Source organism: Metopolophium dirhodum, chromosome 5 (assembly GCF_019925205.1).
Source record: "Metopolophium dirhodum isolate CAU chromosome 5, ASM1992520v1, whole genome shotgun sequence".
In the NCBI taxonomy this organism is placed as follows: domain Eukaryota; kingdom Metazoa; phylum Arthropoda; class Insecta; order Hemiptera; family Aphididae; genus Metopolophium; species Metopolophium dirhodum.
In genome coordinates, this window is record NC_083564.1 from 11980690 (window position 1) to 12006601 (window position 25912).

Consider the following 25912-nt stretch of genomic DNA (forward strand, 5'->3'; position numbering starts at 1 on the left):
GCCATTATTAGATATTGCCATTATTTAGACTAAAGAAGGGAGCTTACTATTTGCGTTAAAATACACTGAGAGTTAAATACACTACACATACAATAGTATATTGTATGATGACAATGTTGGGATTTCATAGGTTTGGCATACGGTTTTAGGTAATTGTTTCATCGAGTCATGCTACTCGAGAGATTCTATTACTATTTATATTCTGTTTACTATTACGCCATCTTTCATGTCTCTCGAGTAAATTATTATGTTAAGGGTTATTTGTGTATAATAATATAATATATTGCATTATTAATTACCATTCGTTTACTGGAGTGTAGTAAGCATTGTCTCCAAATTGTTTATATTTTTAAAAAAAATGTTTTCTTGGCACACTTCCCATGCGATATATTTATGATTCATGTAATGTGACATCGGTTGTTCTTTTGCGTTATAAATATTACTGCTGTGTTGTATTCAATGTATTATAATATTTTTTTCTTTGTCAAAAATATAAATTAATTTTCGTCCTGCAAACTTTAAGTTATTCAAATGATAATAGTCTTGTATTTCTTGTTGTATACAACATTATTACACGGATATTTCGATGTAGTAAAATTACGAAATAATTAAAAAATAAATTATGCTTTTTTATTTCGTTATTATAATATTAAATTGGTGTATTTTATACCAAAGCTTTACATTAACAGCTATACTATGATGGTAATTGTTAACATAATTATTATTCCATTATTAATATTATAATAATATTATACGTTAGGGCACATTAGTTTCATCAGTGGACATGTCTATTATAACGGTAAACATGCAATCTGGTTTTTCAACGTAAAAATTAATAATAAAACGTGCGAAATCCGATGAGTTTTATGTTAAATACATACAATTTTCAACTACCTATATTAAAATAAATATGAATTATACTATTACGGTGTTAAGCATTGGTTCTGAAACAGGCTACACAAATTATGACATACTAATTTGAAATAATTATTGTGAAATGTCTTCAAAACGTTTAATCTAATGTAATCAATTTTATTTATTCCTAATATTTTTTTCAAATATTCGATGGTATTTTTATGTTGAACATGTCCGATTCAGAACAGGAGTGATTTACATTACAAAACAACAAACTAAAATGTTGTTAATTTAATATAAAGTAAAATATTTTTGCAACGTTTTAAAATAAATTATTAATTGTACATTGTTAGGTAACTCTTGTAATATTTTCTTTGCACGTTAAAATATATCAAATGGTCTTTAATTCGACGAAACAAAATGTTGAGTTTCAAAAAATCGTTAGTACCTATTATTATACATTTATACCCTCCCCAAGTATATAGGATGAATACTTTTAAGTTTCAGGTATCTATTTAATGTTCATCCTTTTATAAACGTAATTCTTGTAGTTTAGCCAATATAGAACGTCGTTGTAGTACTAATCAAGCATTAACTTTTATGTATATTTTTTAATATTGAAAAAGTTTTGTAATTTTATAACAAACGACTTAAATATTTAATTAAATATAATTTGATTCTTCATGTAATGAATTGAATTGGTTTGCAAAAATTAATATTTTAAAATTCATCATAACGTATAAATTGAATTTCTATTGTGATCCATAGCTTATATTATATTTTAATTATATTTTATTATTATGTTGATATTATTAAGTGTTAGCTTGAGGGAGGTAAACTTTCATAAAACAATATTATACATTATGTTGTTTGCAGGAGTGTTGTTTATTAAAATGTCACTTCAATTATGAAATACTATATATAATAAGTATGAAACAATGCAAAATCCCACCCTTGTTTATTTTAATGAAATAAAATATTGAACTTGATGGTCTAGTAATTGAATGGAGATTAATGGTATTTTCTTTATGTGATCTTAAATGACTTTTGGTGATCGAATTTAAACTTTAGAACGTGTAATATAATTTCCATATTCAATATTGGTGTGAAAATTAGTTAATTTTCTATGAAACTCGATTTATTGAAAATTCAACAGTTTTTTGAAAAATAATATTATAATATTTACTACGTAGGTACCTATATGTATTATATCTACACTTATTTTATTAACTAAAAACATATTTAAATTGATTTAATTTTCTTCGACATAGTGGCGATTACTACCTTGAAATAAAAAAAATGAAAAACGAGTTATAAATTAGAAAAATAAAATTGGACGTTTCGAATAATTCACTTAGTGTTTGTACAATTAATTGATTTTTTATAACAAAATGCTACACGGTTTCCCATATTATATATAAATTTAATACTGAACTCGTTTTAGCAAAAAGTTAATAACAATTTTGCCAGAGGAAAATTAGCCATCGTCGCCGATTTAACAAGCAATAATCGTTCACGTTTGCGGGCCAATATAATATATATATATATATATATATATATATATTATGTAGTAACATGTACATATACGCTGAGCGCATAGAGCGTCTAATGAAATCTCCCCCTTCACATTTTATACATTTATATAATATAATATCGTGTAAAAGTCGTTCGACAGACGCCCGGAGCCATATCCGTTACAATAATATGTAGTGAGAACTGCGAAAATACGGTTAATGGGACTTGCTGTAGCAGCAGTATAAGCTAGTCGCCTGTTTGTGTCATAGGTACGTACAGGGCGTGTTCTGAGCAATATCTTAGGAAACACTGCAAAGAAAACATCTTAAGGAACACAGAGAATCTAGCCAATTATGTTTTTAAATCCATATACCTAGGTAATTGTACAAATGTTGATGACTGAAGCAAATAGGGCGAAACATATACATATAGGACGTTCTCAAACGTTTTAAAAAAAAATCTTTATTCAAGGCAATTCTTTCAAAGATAAATACTATTTTGTTCAAAAATTATTAGTATCTATTTTTAAAAAATTTTTTTTTACATAATTTCAAGTCATCAGAAAACAAAATGTTTGAAAAGAAATTATATTTATTTTAAGCTTTCTACTCTTTTGAAGGACATTATGCGTTAGGAATATAGTGGACCAACAATTTCATGTATCTGGGTACTTTTGTCCTCTGGTGCCATTTTATGAACTTTTATACACTCATAACTTATAACATATCTACCTATACTCGTTTGAAATTTGGCTTATATGCATAGAAATTTTTATGAAAATATTCTGCTTAGAAATATAAAATTAAAAATCATGCTCTTATTCATAATAAGAGTAAAAAACTTATAAAAAGTTGCAATAAAATATTCTCAGATGTGATGACGCTTTTTGAGAAAATGATAGTCGAATGATGATCACCTTTTAAAGAAGTGGTTGTACCATTTGGGGGGGGGGGGGGGTGGTATTATATTCTTTGGGTACCCTATCTTTTTGTGCATTTTATTGGCTTGCAATTGTTCCAACGCGCCGACGCCCGTATATTATATATTATAATATGAAAACCATAATGCGTACAAATGTACAATGTAGAATGTAGAAATATCAAAAATGTATAGGTATTATTATTTATTGGTATGTCATACCTGTGCATGACAAAAGCTATTTCCAATTTCTTTTAATTAATTTAATTATTGAAATATGTATGGGTACCTTTCAATCACAAACATACACGTCATACATATACATAAAATACATAATATATTTACTATAATGACAAAAGAGTGGTTGGCGATAAAAAAAATTGACTCGCTTAAATTTTGACACCCCTATGAAAAAACTCAAATGGCGCACCACTGCTGTACCTATATATTTAAATATTATCATTTTAACACGTACAATTTAATTGTCCGGTTCACTATGTAATAATCACCCTGTAAAATAATATGTACTTAGACACATGGTATAACAATTGTTGCTGGTTTTGAGCATATATACATAATATAATATAGTATATAGATGCGCGGACTCATTGCGTGTACCTACTCATGTATAACTCTTACGTGCCGGAAATGAATGACATCGCCGCATTAATGGACTTTCTTGGTCGGACCGCGCGATAACACTCGTCGTTGGACACGCCACCTTGTAATTTCGCGACAAATACATGACGGCTATGATCGATTCGCCATTTCCTATTTTATACGCTTTTCTATTTCTCCGTTTCGTAACGTCGCGATACGAACTCGCGTGGGCGTCGTGTATAATGAACATTTTTAGGGGCGAGTAAAATGTCACCTCTGTGGCTTTGGGCGGTGGCAGCGGAAAACCATATTCTCCCCAAACACGTGCATTTTTTATAAATTATCAAAGGTGTAGCGAAAGGGTGGGACAAATGTAATATGAAATTGTCGTTGACACGAAAAAACCTCCCATATTACGCTTAAACCCTACTTTTTCCGGGCACACAAAATATCTTAAAAAAAAAAAAAATAAAAGTTGTAGATGATCTACAGAAAACAATTTTAAAGCTTTTTCAAATCTTCACGGAAAAAACAAAACAGTTGTTTGTACTATAAAAATATTAGGATTGACTTTACATTATAATTGCTATAGGAATAGCTATAAGATTAATCAGATTTACTAAAATATTATAGTCAAGTTATTATAGTTATCGAACTGAAATATGTTATTTTACTTTTTAGTTAATTTAAACATTAAAAACTGCATTAACTATATAATATAGTAAACCTAACAATAACTAATAACTATATTTATATAGTAATAATAAGTAAATCATTTTAGTTATTTTTACCTATTAAATAGTTATATATTTACTATAATTTGTTTAACTATAATATTATAGTAATTTTTTTTCCGTGTTATTTTGAAACCAATATTGTAATCGAAATTTAATATTTGTGGAAATATTATATAAAATGGCAATATTTTGCCATATTGGAAGTTATTTGAATGATATTTGGTGTCGCATATTATACAAGTTTAACCACATACAGAAGACATTTTATAAACGATTTATAGTAAGTAACAAATAGGTTTTATTTATAATAATTGTTCATTAATTCTGGTGCATAGGAGATATTACTATCAAATGTTATCTTATGTTTTCCTGTACCCGGGGACATCTAAACCGGAACATCTTGTATTTGGATAGCATAGGAGGTTTTTATTATCTCTTTTTGTTAAACTATTGGAGTCACAGATATTATATATGTGTGCCCAATCTGCGTACGATGGAGTAGTAGGCATAGATAATTTGTGGCGAATGGTTACAGAAATCGTTTAAATTTTATAAAATGTACTATTGTCTCTTACCCCTTTTAGAAATCGCTACCGCGAATTATATCATCATGTTGTACCTAAGTGTATACTTATCGCGTGCATGTGCAGTGTGTGTATGTGTGTGTGTGTGTGTAAGTTTGTCAGTATATTCTTGTGGATTGCGTCAGCCTCATTGCAGCAGTAATATTCTTCGCCGGTTATTACAAAACTAGAGCACAAAAATATAATAATAATAATACGTATCTACGTATCTACCTACCTACCTACCTAAGAGTCGTAATATATGACGTGTACCTAAGATTCTTATATTATACGATACGTCAGAGGACGTGTAATCGGACAGGAGAAATTAATTTAGTCATTAAGTGTGAGTGTGTGTGTGTGTGTGTGTACGAGCCACGAGGATAATGGCCGCCAAGTTGAACATACGAACAAACGATAAAATCGTGATCAGATGATAAATTTATTATGCGTTTACGAGATTTATTTTTCTCTCACATAAACGAGATTATCATTCGAAATCGTTCAATTAATTATACATCATTGTGTTCAATTTGTATTGTACCTACACCATGTGTACAATTATTACAAGTAAAATGCGATTACGTATACATTTTTTTTTATGATTTTCATAATCGCTGGTTGGAAAGTAAAAATATAAAAAAAATATTGCACGCAACTAATTTTTTACTCGTACGTTTCACGGTCAATATACCTACATCATAATATAGGTAAGCCCTGCTTCAGAGATTGGCGTTTCTAAATAATGATTTTAATCCCCGCACAGATAACCACAGTTTATTTTTCCGACCGGCGAATGACACGAAAAACGTTATGATACAGTTGTGAGCTGGTTTTATTATATTATTATCTACACTGTCATCGTCGTCGTGACCACACCATTTTGTCTCGCTCCTCTATAATATTATCTCGCTGAATTTCCCTCGCAGCGGGTTTAATGGAGCTGCACTCGGTTCCCCTCGACTGCTGGAAATTTCCGTGCAAAGGGTTAATCGAGTACCCACTGTTTACTATCTCAGCATTGTCCGCAGGTAAAACGTTAGTTTTCGTATTCAAAAGACAAGCGGCCATAACGAAAAGTACATTTATCATAGCTTTTATAAATATTAGCACCGCGCTACATAATATATTTTACATTTTTGTCGTTTGTTATAGTATGAATAAAAAAAAATACAATTTGTAGAATAAACTTGATTATTTAAATGAGATGCTCTCCTAGAATATATTATTTTCACTCACATTTAACAAAAACGCCTTGAGATTATACCTACACCATAATATTATATATACCTTCCTACATTATAAAATAATAATAATACTAAATAATGAAACGAGTTTTGTATTCCAATTACCACAAATAAATTAATGATACAACTGCTTTCAGTAATCTTGTATCATTATCGTATATTAAGAATCAATGACTTTTATCCGTCGTTAAAAAACATATATATTATAAATTACCGTCTGAAAATACAAATTGAATCACTTAAATATTTCTACAAAAGTTGAAAAGTCTATAGGTAGATAAAATATTATAATATGGAAGTACAGCAAATATTAAATACGGGTCATATATAGATAATAATATGTTTTCGAAACGTAATTTATGTTATATTATTTAAAACATATTTTATTTAACAAGTGTGTGGGGGAAAATATTAAGATATTTAGCTTATTTCGCAATTTATGGTAAAATTCAAAGGATAGGTACCTATATAAAGTTTTAATTTTTTTGATGTTTATAGTAGTGTAATATGCGTATTTCATATAAAATAAGAAGTATTAATACAAAATACAACAACAAATTATATAACGGGAATAAAATGAAACTCTTGTGTTCTTTGTAAATAAAGTTTCAAACATAGATTTATTGTAAAATAAAAGTAAGCAAAATGTGATAGATGGATGCAACCATGTTTAATTGTTGTATAAAGTTTATTAGAACTCCGTAATTAAACAACAATAATTGTAGAGTACCTAATTATAAATTTTATATATTTATATGTATATACGAAACAAGTCTTTACATTAATTAGTAGTATAACAATTAAGACTTAGCATAATATTTAAAATAAATCGATAAAATAATAATATTATAATATAACACCAATATTTTTTTTTCATGAACTGTATATTAAATAATAATACAATAAAAATAAAAATATATTTTTTAATAAAAACACGATTGTAAGATTATACTTGATATTTATACATTTTTAATTTGATAAATATTGATTTATACAATTTATAAAGAATTGAATACCTATATCAATACATTATGTTGTGCCTTTCACTACATAAAATCAAACATTAGGTTATAATTTATGCAACGCAATTTTATATGATTAGTCGTACCTTATATTCATCAGGCAAATTGACAGTCTCGTCGACTAATATCATTTATTGTGGTCAGTATTTAACAATAGTTAAATGGTGTCATCTAACAATAGTTCTATCTCATATTTAAATCATCTGTAAATTCAGGTGTTTATAACTGTTTAGCAAAATTATCATTTCCAAGTAAATTTACCTAAAATCGCATTAATATGTATGAGTTTTGAGACGACAACGTTAGAAAAACGTTCATAATATCTTAATAATTCGCTTGGCAATTTATTTTCGACAGCGTGATACGTATATAAATGTGGCATTTTACAACATTTTAAAATTTTCACCGTTTCCATGGTCTATCTATAGTCGAAAAATCACTGCATACGGAGTACGGAATATTATAGAGTTAAATGAATGGTTCGGTATGTAGGTATACCATCTATATATTTTTTATGTATCACTCGTCGTAGTAGTAAAACAATTTTCATTTTCAAATGGGATACTTCGCTCTTACTGTTTTTTTAAAAAAAAATAATATACGCATTATACACAACACGTGAAATTACAATAAGGCGCATCGGGTTTCGTGTTGGATTTTTTGAATGATAAATAGCTCGTCACTGGGTTAGCACGTATACGTTTGTATAATAAAATATGTATGATATATAAAAAGGCGCATATTAACACTAGTTGACAAACAACAAGAATAGGGCATTCTTTTGTCATTAAAACAGTAGGTGCATATATATATATATTATATACTGTGTACCCATACATTATTGACACTTCGGCATATAATGGCGAAATTACGCAGGTACATACCTACTGCGAAAGCGTATACATATATATATTTTTGCGAATTTTACAATAATATATTGCGTGTCGTTCTTAATTAAAAACGACGGCACAGGGAGGTGACATCCACACTGGTTTTTATAGAAATCGGTTACGCCGCACGCGTAATAACAGAGAAATTAAAAGCTTCATGTCCGCGGCGGCGGCGGTGACGGCGATGATGATGATAATAATAATAAAAATAAAAAAAAAAAACTTCGGTCGTTACTCGTAAAACGTCTCAGAAACGCGTATATTATAATAATACAATATATTATATATATATTTTTTTTAATAGCTGCGCTGACCGTAATTTGCAAACCGAGAAACTATAATATATTATTATATAATACCTACCATGTATATAGCGGCGTGGTGTTTAATGTTTAAAGTTTTTTGAGTAAATATTAAACGCGCGTGTACGTAAGTGTATATTATTATTATATTATGTGTGGTATAGACCGTGTGATAATATGCGTTTAGTACATCGTAATAATATAATACACGCAAATAGAAAACTTTTTCTAGGAGACTCTACCGGGTGATCCATTAACATGACATTCTTTATTTAAAAAAATTATGTTTTAAAAAATATTTTTTCATATAATTTTAAGACGTTAAAAAACAATTTTTAAATAAAATATTTTTACTATTTTCTTATTGTTACCATTTTTAAATTTTACGGAGTACTTAAAAAATCATAAATGTCGAATTTTAGACGATTAGTTTATGAGTTATGCTTAAAAGTAGGTATTTAAAGTTAAGATAAACTGAGTTGAGTGGAACATGGGTGATGGGCTGGTCCTCGAAAATTGTTGGTGTACTATTCCGCTCATCGAAACTTTAAATACTTATAACTAATGAACAATTTGTCCAAAATTTTATTTTTATAGTTCGATATAAATACTCCAATTAATATTCTGCTTTGGAATATAAAATTAAAATTTATGTTTTCTTTCAATAGATAAAAATATTGTTTTATAATGACCTAAAACTATGTACAGTAAATATTTTCAAAACGTTGGTGTTTTTTGGAAGAATGAGTGTTTTACGTTAAATTAATCATCCCGTATGTCTCTACATCGCTTCCTCCTAACGTCAGGTGGTTATACCTGGACGGGTATTGCATTATCTATATTATAATATCGTTAAACTGCCTATCACAGATGTTGTCAATGATCAACGACAGGCAAAATCGTGTCGACTGAAAACCCTCCCTGCAAAAATAAACACGATGCCTACTGCGGTGCGTATCTTACATACCACAGAATCGATGTTTTAGGTCCACTCGAGTGCTATATATTATAAAGTGTGTGTGTGTGTGTAATTATTTGTGGACAACGATAAAACATTATAATTTATAAGTAGGACTTGGAAGTGGTAGTAGTTGCATTTTTTTTCTATTAATAAATAATAATTTATGTATTTTTTTGAAATTTTCTATAAATTAATTGCATATATTTGACATTTTTATTCGCATATTATTATAATATGTATTGTTTTCATATTATTTTGTCTGTTTTAGATCCTACAAAACTTCCAAGCCCTAATTATAATATAGAATATCACGTTTTACCTGACCAGCGCTACTGCAGGTGTAAATATCAGCGTGTTCCGTTTATTGTAGTAAAATGTAGTTTAAACGCAACTATATACGTCGTAGTGTCGTGCAGTTAATCGATGAGGTGTATTTGTGTGTGTGAACTTGTGAAATTCGGTAGCGTGGGATTTTTGGGTCCTCCGCCCTCCGTTTGCGTTATACAAATCGCCCTCGACGATAAAATAAAAAAAAACAACAAAACACACACACACACACACTCAATCGTTATTACTTATTATTATTATATGCCCTAAAACTAATAGAATCGAATATAATCGAGTTCGCGCCCCGCGGAGACCGGTAATTTGTTTTTTCCCAGACGATTGCGCGCGTCATACCCCGTCCATACTATTATAATAATATAATATTTATAGATAGCCGGTGCCCGCGACGCGTTTAAAATAATATTATTATGCGTCCGATACACACGCGTGTGTTCGACGCGGATGGTAATTATTACAGTTTATTTGCCGTACAACACGACATCGATCTCCGGTTATAATGACCGAGTCGTGCGGCATAGCCCGTAGCACTCTATCGCACGAACGCCCGTTCGCGTACGTATAATATTATTATTATCATGTAGGTACCCAACGCAACTCCATAGGTATTATAATATTGTGTATATAATGTATCGGAGTTATGTGTGCTGAACATATATTATTATTATTTTTGTTGTGTGCGCACGTGAAATCGGGCGGTAAAATTATCATACACGTATATTAGCGTAGAAAAACGCTGTCGTTGTCCGCGTTGTCGGAACCGCAAGTGCGTTATGTTATGCACCTACCTATGTTTAAATGTGTAATAATACTATATTGTGGAAGTATACAGGGTGATTCGTCAAGCGTGCGGCTCACTCTTGCGGAGAGTCCTGTGGCGATACAAACTTTCGTTTCTCCTCAAATTTGGACACAAATTAGGGCACCTCCTTTTTCACTGTACATTATTTAAGGGTATTTTTTCAATATGTAGATGTACCTAATTCAAAATTCGAACGAATCGTTTTTCAATTATTAAAATGTTTATTAAGAAACATTTCAGAAAAATTGTTCGCTAAATAATTTACAGTAGAAAAGCGTCTTCTCGTTTGAAAAAAAGAAGCATATATCTCCACGGGACACTCTTTAAGTGCTATGAGCGTCTCTAATATCTATTTTAAAATTCCAAAAATCTGATTTTGTATTATTGACGATAAAAAAAAATGGGGAGATCACTTAGCATGCTTGGCGTGAATCACTCAGTATATGAGGGTATCCGAAAAAGGCGACATTCTTTTTCGTTTGTACTTTGTACCTACCTATATTATTTTAATAAACCATATTGACCATTTAATGTATAACGTAGTGATCATATCGTATATGCAGATGATTAATAATATAATAACTACCTATATACATAATGCGCACGATTGCGTAAAACGAAATATTAGTAATACTAGTTAGGTATACTATTATAATGACTATAGTAAAAATAATAATATATGCCGAGCGCGTTTGTAAATATTATTACTTTTTTGTCTACGTAGGCTGCAGTTGATGATTGGGAAAATTCCTAACGATTAGGTATGATAAAAATATTGGATCGCGACCGTTACGCGTATTTTATTATATGATTATAGTATTTTTTGGTCCATATTAAACGAAAACTGTAATTTGTCGAATTTCGAATAATTATATAGTATTCTATGCGATTCGAGATATGTTGTAAGGCAGGAGGCGGGCTGGGATAACCATACGACGCTATTAAGGCTCGAATTGGCCAGTATAATAATAATATATAGGTAACTAAGTATTATACTATTATCTTTTTCCATTTCACTGCTGAAACTGTTATATTTTTACGTATTTTTATGAGAATGTTACGAACACCGTGAATCACTCTTCCACATATTGACTCAGGTTGATGTACACGTCGGAAGCGTGGATCGTGACAAAACACACTTTGATAGTTTGAAATCCGATAAATATTCAAAATAATAATAATAAAATAATAATATTATGTAGGTATATATCATATATAGTACAGTAGATTCGCGTTATGTCGAACGTCAGTGTCTCGAACTAAATTGAAATTCCTTTAAATTCCCTCGAAACTATACATTACAGCATATAAGACTCGATATCTCGAACTTTTTTCTGTTCCCCTAGAGATTTGACATAACGAGTGTTTACTGTATAATGTTATATTATATTATCGTGTGTGTATACAAACTATAGACACGCGATGTGTTACAGCACAGTGCGACAACGATCGATTTGATAACCTCGTGCTCTGTAGTGCAGTTTTTACACTTGTAGCCGATAATGACGTATTGTATACAATAATTCATTTATTTATTTCGAACGACGTGTTGCAGGTATCAGTTTTTCCTGCAGCTCAAACAGGACATACTGCAAGGACGCGTACCCGTCACCCAAGAACTGATGGCCGAGCTAGGAGCGTACGTCGTGCAATGTGAGTATACAAAATAATATTATACGACGATAACGATGTACCGGATGATATATATGACTATATTTTATGTAAGACACTCATTATTTCAGAAACTATAACATTTTGAAAATATTTATATTTACTATTTTTATCATCGTTATTTATTTCTGGTCTAGCCCAATGTACAAAACAATAGGTAATTATCATAACAATCAACACAATAAAGCAATAATATGAAAATAGAATGAAAATAAAGTAATGGTTTGAATAATAAATAATTAATAGTGATAGAATACAACTTGAATAATTTGATTAATAATGAGTAGTAAATAACAATATTTTAAAGTAAAAGAGGACTATAGAAAACACGTGACGTTTAAAAGATTGAAGTGAATTAAATGCGAAAATATAGATATTTAGAATATTTCCAGAACACGTTAATTGTTATCGTTATCGTTTTTAACTTTTTTAGCGACAACATGAATTTTCAGAACTGAATTTCGGAGAAAATCAATATAAATCTTGTCAGAAATTTGATTTTTATAGACCTAAACACTCCGAATAATATTCTTCTTCGCAATATGAAATTCAAATACCTATTACAATATTATGTTGTTATTCAATAGAGTAGAAAACTTTAAAATAATGATAACGATAAAAAAGAAGTAAAAAATGTTGAATTTCCAGAAATTTTGATTTGTAAATACTTCAAATTCTGTAAAGATAATATTTTCAAAAACGTTAGGGTTCTCTGGAATCATGATTTTCTTAAAAGGTTCACCCCATACATGTGTAGGTATATGTAAATTTATTTCACACGCGCAGTATGCTTAAACGTTTGATATTGACAAACACATGTCACATGCTTGATCGCAAATAATAACGCAAGGTTTTCGCGGAGTTTTTCTGGAAGGTGCACGCGATTTTGCACCGCGGTATTAATGAAACGATTTTTTCCCTAGCCCGCAGGTTTTCTATTTTACCGCTACACGCGTGTATAAGTAAAGTAGTCGTTTTGAGGTTTCCGTTACTACAGCTTTTTTTTCGTACAAAACCACCCGACCAAAAATCGAAAAGACGCGCAAGAACCGAAATTAAAAACAAGGAAAATACTACAATATCCTGTGCGTTTTACACGCCACGCGCACATCATCCCGAGGCCGTTGTTAAACTGCGAAAATTGTTTTTCCACTTGTGTAGTTCGCTGCGCGTTTTCTGCATAAAACTTTTTCACGCCTTACTGAATCATCGCCGCCTCCTCCACCACCACCACCACCTCTAACCCCCTGCCATTGCCCCCTCATTACCACTGCCATGACTTCCGACCAGAGTTTCACCATGTCCTCAACGACGTCGTCACGCAGTAGTATAGTCAAAAAAAAAAAAAAATAATAACACTCTAACCAACAAAGTCGACCACTGCAGTTTTAAACAATAGCCCTTTGTGTGCGCTATTTTTTTTTTTACCAAAGCCGCTCATTGCAAGCCCAAGACTACAAGACTACATTTTTTTAAAAAAATTATTTAATTTAAAAATTATTTAAATATATCGTGCATTGCGAAATGATTTGCTGAACTTATTGTAGGTACATTTAGATTGCAAGTACAATAATTTCGTGAGTTTTAACTAGAACGTTTTTCGAAATGTCATCAATTTCATTTAATTATTTAATTCGACGGATAATAGATATATTCTCATCGGTTATTCGTCGAAAAATTGTATAGATACCTTATAAATTATAGAATATATTTCTCTCAATAGCGTTCTCTCAATTTTTTATAAGTCTTCTACGATAATAGGTAATTATAGCAGTATATATACAGAAAATACAGAGGTGGGTTACCCTGGCACCCCAATGTTTGAATTTTTTATTTTTTTTTTTACCATTAATTGTACTACAATTTGTACCAATTTGTACCGTACATTTCAGAATTTGTACCAAAGAATTTCCCCCGGAAATTTCGATTTTCCGCTGGGGTGCCAGGGTAACGTTACACCAGCACCCCCGTTGCTAAAAAATGGACTTTTAACAATTTTTTTTATACCATTAATTGTACTATAATTTGTACCGATTTGTACTATAAGTTTCAGAATTTGTACCAAAGTATTTTCCCCGGAAAAATTGATTTTCCGCCGGAGCGCCAGACGTTACACCAGCCCCCCCGTTGCTAAAAAATGGACTTTTAACAATTTTTTTTTTACCATTAATTGTACTATAATTTGTACCGATTTGTACTATAAGTTTCAGAATTTGTACCAAAGTATTTTCCCCGGAAAAATTGATTTTCCGCCGGAGCGCCAGACGTTACACCAGCCCCCCCGTTGCTAAAAAATGGACTTTTAACAATTTTTTTTTTACCATTAATTGTACTATATATTTTACCATTTGTATCACCAACTTAGGAATTGGTATCATGTCTATAATGAAACCAAACTTAAGAAAAGTGTTAAAAAGTGTAAAAACTTACTTACTACTTTTACTATTACTTTTACTTTGTAAAAAGTAATTCCACAAGAAAGTTCAATTATACACATATTTTCCCGCTCTAATCGATCTTAAATATGCATAACAATAAAAAAACCACAAAAAAATTGTTATAACTTTTCAAATTTATTATTTAAATTAAAATCAAACATTTTATTAAAAAGAGTTTATTTTTCTGTTATTTTGTATATAATAGCAATTCAACATTATTTTTTTCGTTTTTAGATGGTAATATTTTTTCTTGTAGGTCATCATAGATTTCCCAGCGATCGTTGGGCCTAAAGCAATATGCTTTATAATGTCCACTTTTTACTCTTAGTCCAGTTCTATTTCCACTTGTATATACGACTGCACCCCTAATGAAATAGGTTATCCCTTTTACATGTAATACCTTAGGTATTTCGTCTGTGGTCAACAATACTTCACCGGCATAGTTTTGATGTACTTGATCTATTTTGTTAATACTGCAAACACTTGTAGATGTTTCAAGTTCTGAAAAAAAATCAATATATTACATTTTTATTTTTAAATCCAATTCAATTTTATTAATTTGCTTTATATTAACGTAAAAAGATTGATTTACCTTCAGGCAGAGAGACGAGTTCGATTAATATATGGGTCTTCGTACTAAATGTAACTTTTCTTACAGTATCATACATCATCATACTTATTTATTGTTATTGTTGAATTATATTCAATGTTGTCGTAAATTCAGTTTAGCTCTCAAGCATTTTTTTGGAATTTTAAGATTCTGAGCGGAGCGATGAATGTATTGATTTTATAATGAAGTGTTTTTTTTTGTGTTTGTCATCACGTTTTGGGGCAGTAAAAATGCTTCGATTTTCGACTTCAGTACCTTATCCGATCTGCAGAGAATGAATGTAGTTGGTACTTTTGGGGTTCAAAAGTCTTCTTAATAATCGGGATAAACAAACTAAAAATTAATGAATAAACGGGAATTTGTATGCACAATCAATTTTCGATTATTTTTATTAAATACAATTAATATCGATAAAAATGTATTAACAATTTATAAAATGTTCAACTTTTATAGCTAAGGATTGAAAATTTAAGACAAGGTCGCACATAAGTAATTTAATCTGTAACTAAAAATATATATTATTATACTAACACAGTTTTAGATTCTGAACGGAGTGATGAATGTATTGATTTTACAATGATGTGTTTTTTTTTGTGTCTGTGTACAACAAAGTTCCTCATAAGTTATTCTTATAGTGATTAAAAAATTATAAGAATACATATTAAGCACAATTTTTTTTTTATTAGCATTAGAAGTTCAAATATTGACAAAAAATCGTCAAAACCATGAATATTTGCAAATTATGTTGTAGTTCAAAATTCATAAAATTGTTTGTATTTATATCTAAGGTTAAAAAATTCAACACTAAGTTTTGCTTCAAATAGCTATGTAGAAAATTTGAAGTGTCATTATAGGAAAAATGTCTTGAGCGTTTCAGTTTTAAATTTTTATGAAGTCGCGTAACAATAACGATTTATCCTCTAAACAGGTATATGTATATGGTATTTCTATGATAATATAAGGTATTATGAACTATGATAACTACTTGCAATGTTTTTGGAAAAATTGATTAACCATGCCTTATGCAAAATGCGTCCTAATTAAAAAATAAAATATTTGTTTCAAAATAGAATGACAATATTTAAATATAATATATGACAAATCATCTCCGTTCAGAATCGTTTTTCGTATACAATGATACCTATATAATTGCATTCAAAAATCAACCTACCCTAGCCAGAGGTCCACCCCACCCCCTAATGTACAGCAGAGCAACATTCACTTACCCGCTTTTATTTTAGTATCAGACTGACAAACCGTCTCCGCTCAAAATCATTTTTCGTATACAATTTAATACCATCCATTATAGTAACCCACTTGTAACGTGCTGTAGGTACAGCAGAGCAACATCTATTTTCCCACTTTTAATTCTTTAAAAGATGTGTTTTCCATAATTAATTTGATGATACTTTCAAAAAAGGGTACTTTAACTTCATTTGGAAGTTGTGATCAAAAACTTCAAAATTAATTTGTTATTCAAAAAAACCACACACACCCCCCTCGCCCCCGTTGTATTGGTATGGATCCACCCCCGAATACCTGATTATTAATTTTTAATTTTTTAATGGGCCCTACACATAGGAGTGCAAAAAAAAACAAACACAATAGCTACGTTAAACTTTCATTAATTACACGTCAAAACTCGGTCAGTTTATACAACTAATAACCGCGTATGGGTTGTCATCCCATATATATTATTATTTATTACCTATATTGGTTATATACCAATATCGGTTCTAAAATGTTCGTGTGCATTGATACGACGTGACCCGCGAACATTCGCGTAGAGTCTATAGTATCTACTATCTACTATGTAGTTTAGTACGTTCCCAACAGTCAACACCTTAATAACTAATTAACTAACGAGTTGCGAGCGCGTTGAGTGCATAGATACATAAGATAGATGCATATTAAGATAAATGCATACCTAAGAATACATGGGTGATATAAAATATGCAATGGTCAACATGTAACACAGACGCAAACGTATAACATGAACATCCACGGAATAATCATGCGCATCACCCAAAACTACGACACGCGCATCTACGAGTATATCTTCTGAAATGAAAATACAGAATACTTACAATAGAGAGTCTATAGATTATAGTGTATTCCGTATATCCGTAGGTAGGTATAGCGAGTTACTGTAGAGTCTATATTGTTGATATTACGCCTATAATATTTTATAGGCATATTATCATCAATACATATTCATAATAAACAAATATAATAATAATGGCATTAATGTACTATTAATATTTTAAATAAGTACCTACTATGATAGATCAAAATATTAATGATTTATCTAGTAATTTAGTAACAACTATGTATGAATAGTAATATACCTAATTAAAAATGTATAATATAAACACCATGCTCAAATTAAGAGGCGGCCACACCAACATTCATTGTTTTCTGTTAATCTCACGCATAATATAGAAAAAGTTTTCTAGCTGTATATATATATATATAATATATGTATTTTATATCCATGATTACGACTCCCTAGTTCAGTTTAGCACCTAGGTGCTATTGGTTATTATATATTTTATAAAAAAGACTATTTCAGATGGACGAATAACACAAAATATGTTGGTATGTTGAACACCTTAACCTTAATGTATAGGTAAAGGTCCATGACTTAAAACATAATATTTTACTTACATTTGCCTTCTGCTTCATTAAAATTCAAAACATCACGTATTTGATTTTTATTATTCAACAGCTCCTCGTCTATAAGATGGCTAGGAACAGCCGGAATTCTACCACGTTTAGCACCCATACTCCATGAAGGACAAGAGGCAAATGAAATTATGAAATAAACGTATTAATATAAAAATACAACATTTCTTTGCTTAATATAATATACATTTAATTTAATAATAGACATATCAAAAGTCAATAATATTGGATAATATCAAAAGTTAATTTTAGATAAACGTCGGTTCTTATTATTAGTGTTTGAATTTGTAAATACGCCAATACGTATTAATATAATTTTGTGTGACGCATGGTATTACATAATAATATGTACGCTGTATAGAATAATGTTATTCTGTTAGAGTATTATAAAATGGAGTATAATTTGTATAAAAACGAAAACAATTAATAAATTAAAAAAAAATGTTGTGCTAAATCGGTAAGTTTTGTTCGTCATAGTATTTATCTTCAAAATGATAATTAATAATTATATTATAATACATTTTGTGGTTTTGTTATAGTTATATATATATAAGAGCGATCAGAGCGGAACTTTATACAAATTCCTAAGTTAGTGGTACATATCGTTACAAATTATAGTACAATTAATATTTAAAAAAATTGTTACAATTTGTTGTGTTAAATCGGTAGGTTAGGTTAGGTTCGTTCTAATTTTTATCTTCTATATGATAATACTATAATAGTAATTTGTGTACGTAAAAAAATATTTTTAATTTTATACCATATAAAATTTGTATAATAATACATTGAATTAGACATTTTTTTAAATATTTTTTTTTGACTGCACAAACTTATTCTCACTTCTGGATGGTACTAGGAAAAATTAGGTACAAAATACAAATATTGTTCATGATACAGTACCCAGCATTTAAATACTCAGCCCGACAGATGAAAAGCACAAATTCACCTGTATAAGTAAAAAAAAATTGTTTAAAGTCCATTTTTTAGCAACGGGGGGGGCTGGTGTAACGTCTGGCGCTCCGGCGGAAAATCAATTTTTCCGGGGAAAATACTTTGGTACAAATTCTGAAACTTATAGTACAAATCGGTACAAATTATAGTACAATTAATGGTAAAAAAAAAATTGTTAAAAGTCCATTTTTTAGCAACGGGGGGGCTGGTGTAACGTCTGGCGCTCCGGCGGAAAATCAATTTTTCCGGGGAAAATACTTTGGTACAAATTCTGAAACTTATAGTACAAATCGGTACAAATTATAGTACAATTAATGGTAAAAAAAAAATTGTTAAAAGTCCATTTTTTAGCAACGGGGGGGCTGGTGTAACGTCTGGCGCTCCGGCGGAAAATCAATTTTTCCGGGGAAAATACTTTGGTACAAATTCTGAAACTTATAGTACAAATCGGTACAAATTATAGTACAATTAATGGTAAAAAAAAAATTGTTAAAAGTCCATTTTTTAGCAACGGGGGGGCTGGTGTAACGTCTGGCGCTCCGGCGGAAAATCAATTTTTCCGGGGAAAATACTTTGGTACAAATTCTGAAACTTATAGTACAAATCGGTACAAATTATAGTACAATTAATGGTAAAAAAAAAATTGTTTAAAGTCCATTTTTTAGCAACGGGGGGGCTGGTGTAACGTCTGGCGCTCCGGCGGAAAATCAATTTTTCCGGGGAAAATACTTTGGTACAAATTCTGAAATGTACGGTACAAATTGGTACAAATTGTAGTACAATTAATGGTAAAAAAAAAAATAAAAAATTCGAACATAGGGGTGCCAGGGTAACCCACCTAAATACAGTCTTTAAATATATTTAAGAATTTTAAAAATCAGAATTTTTATAAATGCCTTATTAAACGCAATAATGGGAGTGAGGTGAATAACACTGTGTATATATTATATTATGGAGTGTAGTAAATCTATCGAATTTGTTAGTCATCATCTTGTTATTCCCTATTAAAACTTTAACTCACAAAATTCAAAGAATCGTTAAATTAATTTAATTTATGTACACGAACATGCGAATTCTTCAGCAGAGATCGTTCTAATAATACAAGAACTTGAATAGGTATATAATAAAAAAAAACATGTTAAAGGTATAGTTAGGTTAGACAGAATTAATTTTCGTTTAAGTTCAACTATTTTAAAATGTAAAGGAATAACGATGACGATAAGTAAAAGCCAAGTTACGATCTTTTTGAATTCTTCACGTTCGTTCTCCGTTTCTGTATATAAAAATGTTTGTTTTCTGTGCCTTTTTTGCCGAGAATTTATTTGATATTTTTTTTCTATTGGCCAACTACGCCGAGTGACATTTTATCGTGATAGTTCATCCTCGCTCAATACAGTTTACAGTTGACATTTAGACGGAAAAACAGGTCGTTGACTCCGCTGTATAAAATATAAGATGTTAATATTATATGACCCATTCCGTTTTTAATAATAATATGTGTGACGTTAGCTGAAAATTACATACCGTACTAAAATTATTGTAATACAAATGGTCACTCATCAATATTATTGTCATTCGCAATAATATTTCAAGCTCAATACCCAATATCCATTCGTCGAAAATCTTTCGGTACCTATAGAAATGGGATAAAAACGTACGACCTACCCAGTGTTTCGATATTTCATATTGATATATTACATTTTATACATCCAAACTTACATAGTATTATTATATTAAAAAGTCGATATTATACATCGAAAACAGATAAATAACGCAACTGGAGAATAGCCAATTACGTAAAATGTAATTTGGCGGGCTTATATATAAATATATTATACATAAATGACAATGTTCAACAAACAGAACGAACTTGATCAGATTACACTTAGTATAGCTGCAGCAAAACAAACACATATATAGCCGTCAATATACAAGTATATAGCCGTCAATCGTCATCTGATATTGTTCTTAACACTCGTCTAATATTTATCTGAATAAAAATACTATGTGATTGAGAGCACTACAGTGTTTTATTTTTTATAATATTATATCATAATATATTATATTCAAACCTTGTATATAGTATTCGAATTTTCTTCAGCGTTTAATAATTTTTTTATATTTATCTTACTGAAAATACGTTATAGTGATGAAATGTCGACTAACTTTGGAGCGTAAAATAATATGTGGAAAATACGTTGACCGTTTATGCCGAAAGACTTGATCGAAACGGTTATAAGAATGATTTAATATCGGATCAATATGTACCTAATACCATTGATTATAAATATTACCTTGATATTTATAATCAATGCCAATACTTATAAATCCATCAGGCGGACATAATGGCCCGTGAGAAACGGTGAGCATAATGTTAGGTAATAATATTTTATTATTATAGCAATATGGCGTGGGCGAGGACGAGAAACGCGGCGGCTACTAATTATTATTTGACGACTAATGAGACTGATGATCGTGATGGATTTTAATAATAATATTATGCGTGTTGCGTGTACGATGTAATAATAATTGTATAATAAGCGTTTGTCGTTTTTCGTAAGTGCCACGACCACGGAGACAACCGCCGGGTGAGTCAAACCGAGAAGAAAAACTTGATAACAATAATCCTCGCGACGTTTTCCGCGACAATCGGTCGACAGCAGACTGCAGAATACCGCCGATGGTGATGGGGTGTAAAAACGGACGTTTCGGGTGAATTTCGAAAGTAAAAATAAAAATGGGTTGACGTCGAATACAATGTGACTATATTATACTAGATCGATATACCGGGTGATCCATTTAACGCAAGACACTCATTGTTTTAAAAATTGTAAACGTTTATGATTTTTTTTTTCTTTTCTTATGGTAACATGTCTTTATTTTATGCGAACCTTATTTTAAAACAGAATATTGGATGGAGTACTTCAATACATAAAATCAATTTTGGACAAGTAGTTTATAAGCATTTAAAGTTTAGATGAGCGGAGCGAAAAATATTCTTCTTTGGAATATGTATATGTACCTAATTAAAAATGTATGCTGTCATTCAAAAAGTAAACAACTAAAAAATGATAACAAAAAAAAAATAGTAAGAGATATACATTTTTTTCAAGAACTTTTTGTTTTTAAACTTATCACAAAATTGTGTAAAAGTAATATTTTGAAAAGCGTTGGGGTTTTATAAATTTAGTTGTGTCTTACGTTAAATGGATGACTCCGTAGATCGTATAGTAGTTAACTATTACAAAGAGCGAAAAATAAACCACATCGTGTGCAGTACGCGTGATATGCAAATGCCTAAACATATTATATATATATCTACCTGACTACATATGTACACAACACCGTCATATATTTCTATTATGCGTCTTTAAATACGTTTCAAATCAATTTTTGACGCAACGGTCTACGAGTGTGACGTCCTCTGTGGTGTTCGTATCTAAAAAAATACGTCGTCGTTAGAATCGAGCGAGGAGCTGTCGGCACGGAAACTGAAAACTCGTCGTACGCAATATATATATTTAATAACGCATCCGAAATCCCGAGATAACGAGTATTAGTCGAGCAAAAAGGGTCGGATGAAGTGTCGTGTTGCCCGACATATTTTTTCGGTGAAAAATGCTATTTTTCTTATTTTTGCGTGTGGGAGGCAGTTTTAGCTTATATATGTATACACCCTCGGGGCTGTAAGATGAAACCGACTTATTTTGACGGCCGACACTCGTTATTACTTATTATTGTTTCAAAAACGTCGGATTTTCGGAATTTACTCGTCGAAAAATGTACAAGATACATTCGATTTCAACGTTTTATATGGTGAAAATTACCCCACAGACATCTCTACACAGAGAACACCTCTTAATAGCGGACAAAATTGAAGGTTTCACTGTGTATTCTGTTATATTGTATAAGTATCTCAGATTTCACCGTCAAGTTTATTGCCAAACCACTATCAACTTTTGAGTTTTAAATTTCATCCATAGTTTTCAAAAAAATACGTTCTTTTCAAAAAACGTTGATGAAACCTATATACTTACTACTTTATATTATATAATATTATCGGATACTGAACGATTCGTTTCTTTTTTTTTTATTAATAAGTATTAAAAGTTTGGACGTGCGGAGTACACTCGTTTTTCTGTGTGCACCTCGCCACTTCAATTATACTCTTATAACTAAATTTAAAATATGCTTATAAATCAAAAGCTCAGGAAATTCGACGTTCATTTAGATTATAAAATTAAAAACACATAATGTAAAGGTTCTCATTTAAAAATCAAAAGTTAATATTATAGCCTCCTGTTCCACGCCGACAGTTGTGAGGGTGCAAAAATAAATAAGGACAACAGAAAATGTCATAAACTTGATGGTTATCAGATAAATTACGAAAGACTCACGTACTACCCTTAATGCGATGGACTTGATTATCGTAGAGTGCATATTATAACTATAAGCACCAATACACAATAACACGTGGAAAAAATATTTCTTGTTATATGTATATTATTGTATTGAAAATATTTTGAATATTAATCTTCCTTTTTATATTTCCTGAGAACATAACACATTTTAATCATATTCGTAATGAAAAAGATGCTCGTCTTCTCCAATCTGACTTAGAGCGATTGGTACATTGGGGTAAATTCGTGGGAGTATCACTTAATATTTTTAAATTTATTGAAATGTCTTTCTTTTTGTTGACTACAGTATCCTCGGTGTTCTAATTACCTACGTCTAGTAATTCTGATTAATACCTAGGTTATAATTTTTCCCAAAGCTACCCCCCCCCCCCCTAAAGCCCAAACTACATATTAAAAAATTAATTTATAGTTATAAATACAAAATTATCAAAATATATAAACATGCCCCTTATAATAAGCATTCGCTTGGATGTAAATTTGACATTTAAATAACATAAAAAATGTAGGCTACCTACATAATACAATTAAGAATACATACATGTAAAAGAAAATTTAAAACTTAGATGTATATACAGGAAAATTAATTTAGTACATAGAATTCTCACACAATAATTATAATAATACATCACTTATTAGTAAGCTTTCATCTAACCTAAGTGACTGTGTCTGTGCCCTATACGCTCCTTCAACAAATCAATCTTAAGGTTCCACCTCATCTTTTTAGAAACAACACTCTTCCCTTTTTTATTACATTTTTTTCCTCTTCGAATAATGTACTAAGCTCGCCTCCCTATCACCTTATGCGTATGAACCCCCTGCACCTTTAATTACCTATCCATAAACTATTGTCTAAACGGGTCAATTATTACCACACTGTTATTTACTCTTCTTCTATTCATTACTAAGATATTAGTAAATGTCAGATGTATATTTTCACAATATGATTTTGGGCCTCGGCCTGAATTGTAGTATAATAAAATAAAATAAGGTAAAATATATATCGTGATGTGAATTTGTAAAGCAAACTGGAATGTTTGTTATAATAATTATTATGATGATATCGCTGTACACGCAAGACGTAGGTTTTGGACGTATTTTAAACGACTAAACGGATAATATTATATATACACGGATCAGCGGTCTAACAATGACAAAAATAATAATAACAATAACAATAATAATGTGTGCTGTACGCGGATTACGGAACCTCGGTCGTTTACCCTGCTTTTTTTCCCTCAAAAATTCGTCGCGTAAATCCAGACCACCCGACGCAATTACCCTAATTGCGCGCCCTCGCGAATCCTCTATAATACAGCGTCGATTAAAAGCCCCCTGCGATAATGACAGACATCGTAAAATAGTATAGTTATATAACTTTGCGATATATTATCATTGTTATTATTATCGTTTCGTCGTCATCGCGGTCGTTCGGTATTTCTAAAATATCTTCTTTTTTCCGAAATAGTTTCCTCGGTTTAACGCGGGCGCGTGACTAATACCGAGAGCTTTTGATTAGCCTCGTCCTTTTAGTATGGCAAATACACACACAAGTCCGCGAGTAACATTTAATATGGATTGCAATCGACATTACGATAATACGCTTCCCGAATCGTGTGCCCGCTTGTTGTCGTCGAGTCTATGTAATATACACAAACATATATCGTGAGCTTATATCATAATATAGCTTCTAAGCAAACTAAATGGCATTGATATCGCATAACGATTATTTTTTCGTAAATGATTTACTAACATTTCGTAGTACCTACTGGGCACCCACGGATAACATAATATAGTTTTAAGTGATAGTCACTAGAGATCAATAAATGAAATTATTAACAATAATAATAACCGAGTCGTCGCCGAAAAAATCTTAAAAATTTTTATTCAAATATTTTTCTAATTTATTATCTAATAAATATCTCCACAACAATTATCAAGAATTTCTTTTATGGTGGAATGCGATGAATACCCGATACTGTTGTTTAGAGGGTTAATGACTATTAAAAATTCAACAGTAAAAATATTCTTACTTACCTCGAACTACTGTTATTAAAATTTCACTATAGATACTGTTTTCATACAAATCCTGAAAGTTCACAAATTATTTTCTATTTCAAACTTCATTCTATTTTCAATTTAAATAGGTACCCCAGGTTTGAAAATGTTATTATATTTTATTGTAATAAACAATTTTATTTGCGTTTTAAGTTCAAATTGTCCGTCCTCTTCGCTCAGAACTGTTTTTGTCGTATACCTACAGTGATTTATTGAATTCATACTGATTACGCACCAAAAGCCATCTATCGGGTTTTTATAATTTATGTTTAAAAACCCGAAAGTTTGTTGTCTTTTATAAAAAACATTAAGGAATGTAAAGAA

General features: G+C 30.5%; 1 protein-coding gene across 4 annotated transcripts in view; it reads left to right on the forward strand.

The window, feature by feature from the left end:
• LOC132944088 (band 4.1-like protein 4) overlaps positions 1–25912 on the forward strand; it is a 162160-nt gene that overhangs the window by 86375 nt on the left and 49873 nt on the right. For all 4 annotated transcript variants that reach the window (XM_061013259.1, XM_061013257.1, XM_061013256.1 and 1 more), the window contains one exon: positions 12313–12410. In XM_061013259.1, the coding sequence (XP_060869242.1) occupies positions 12313–12410 (98 nt within the window). The remainder of the gene's footprint in view (positions 1–12312; positions 12411–25912) is intronic.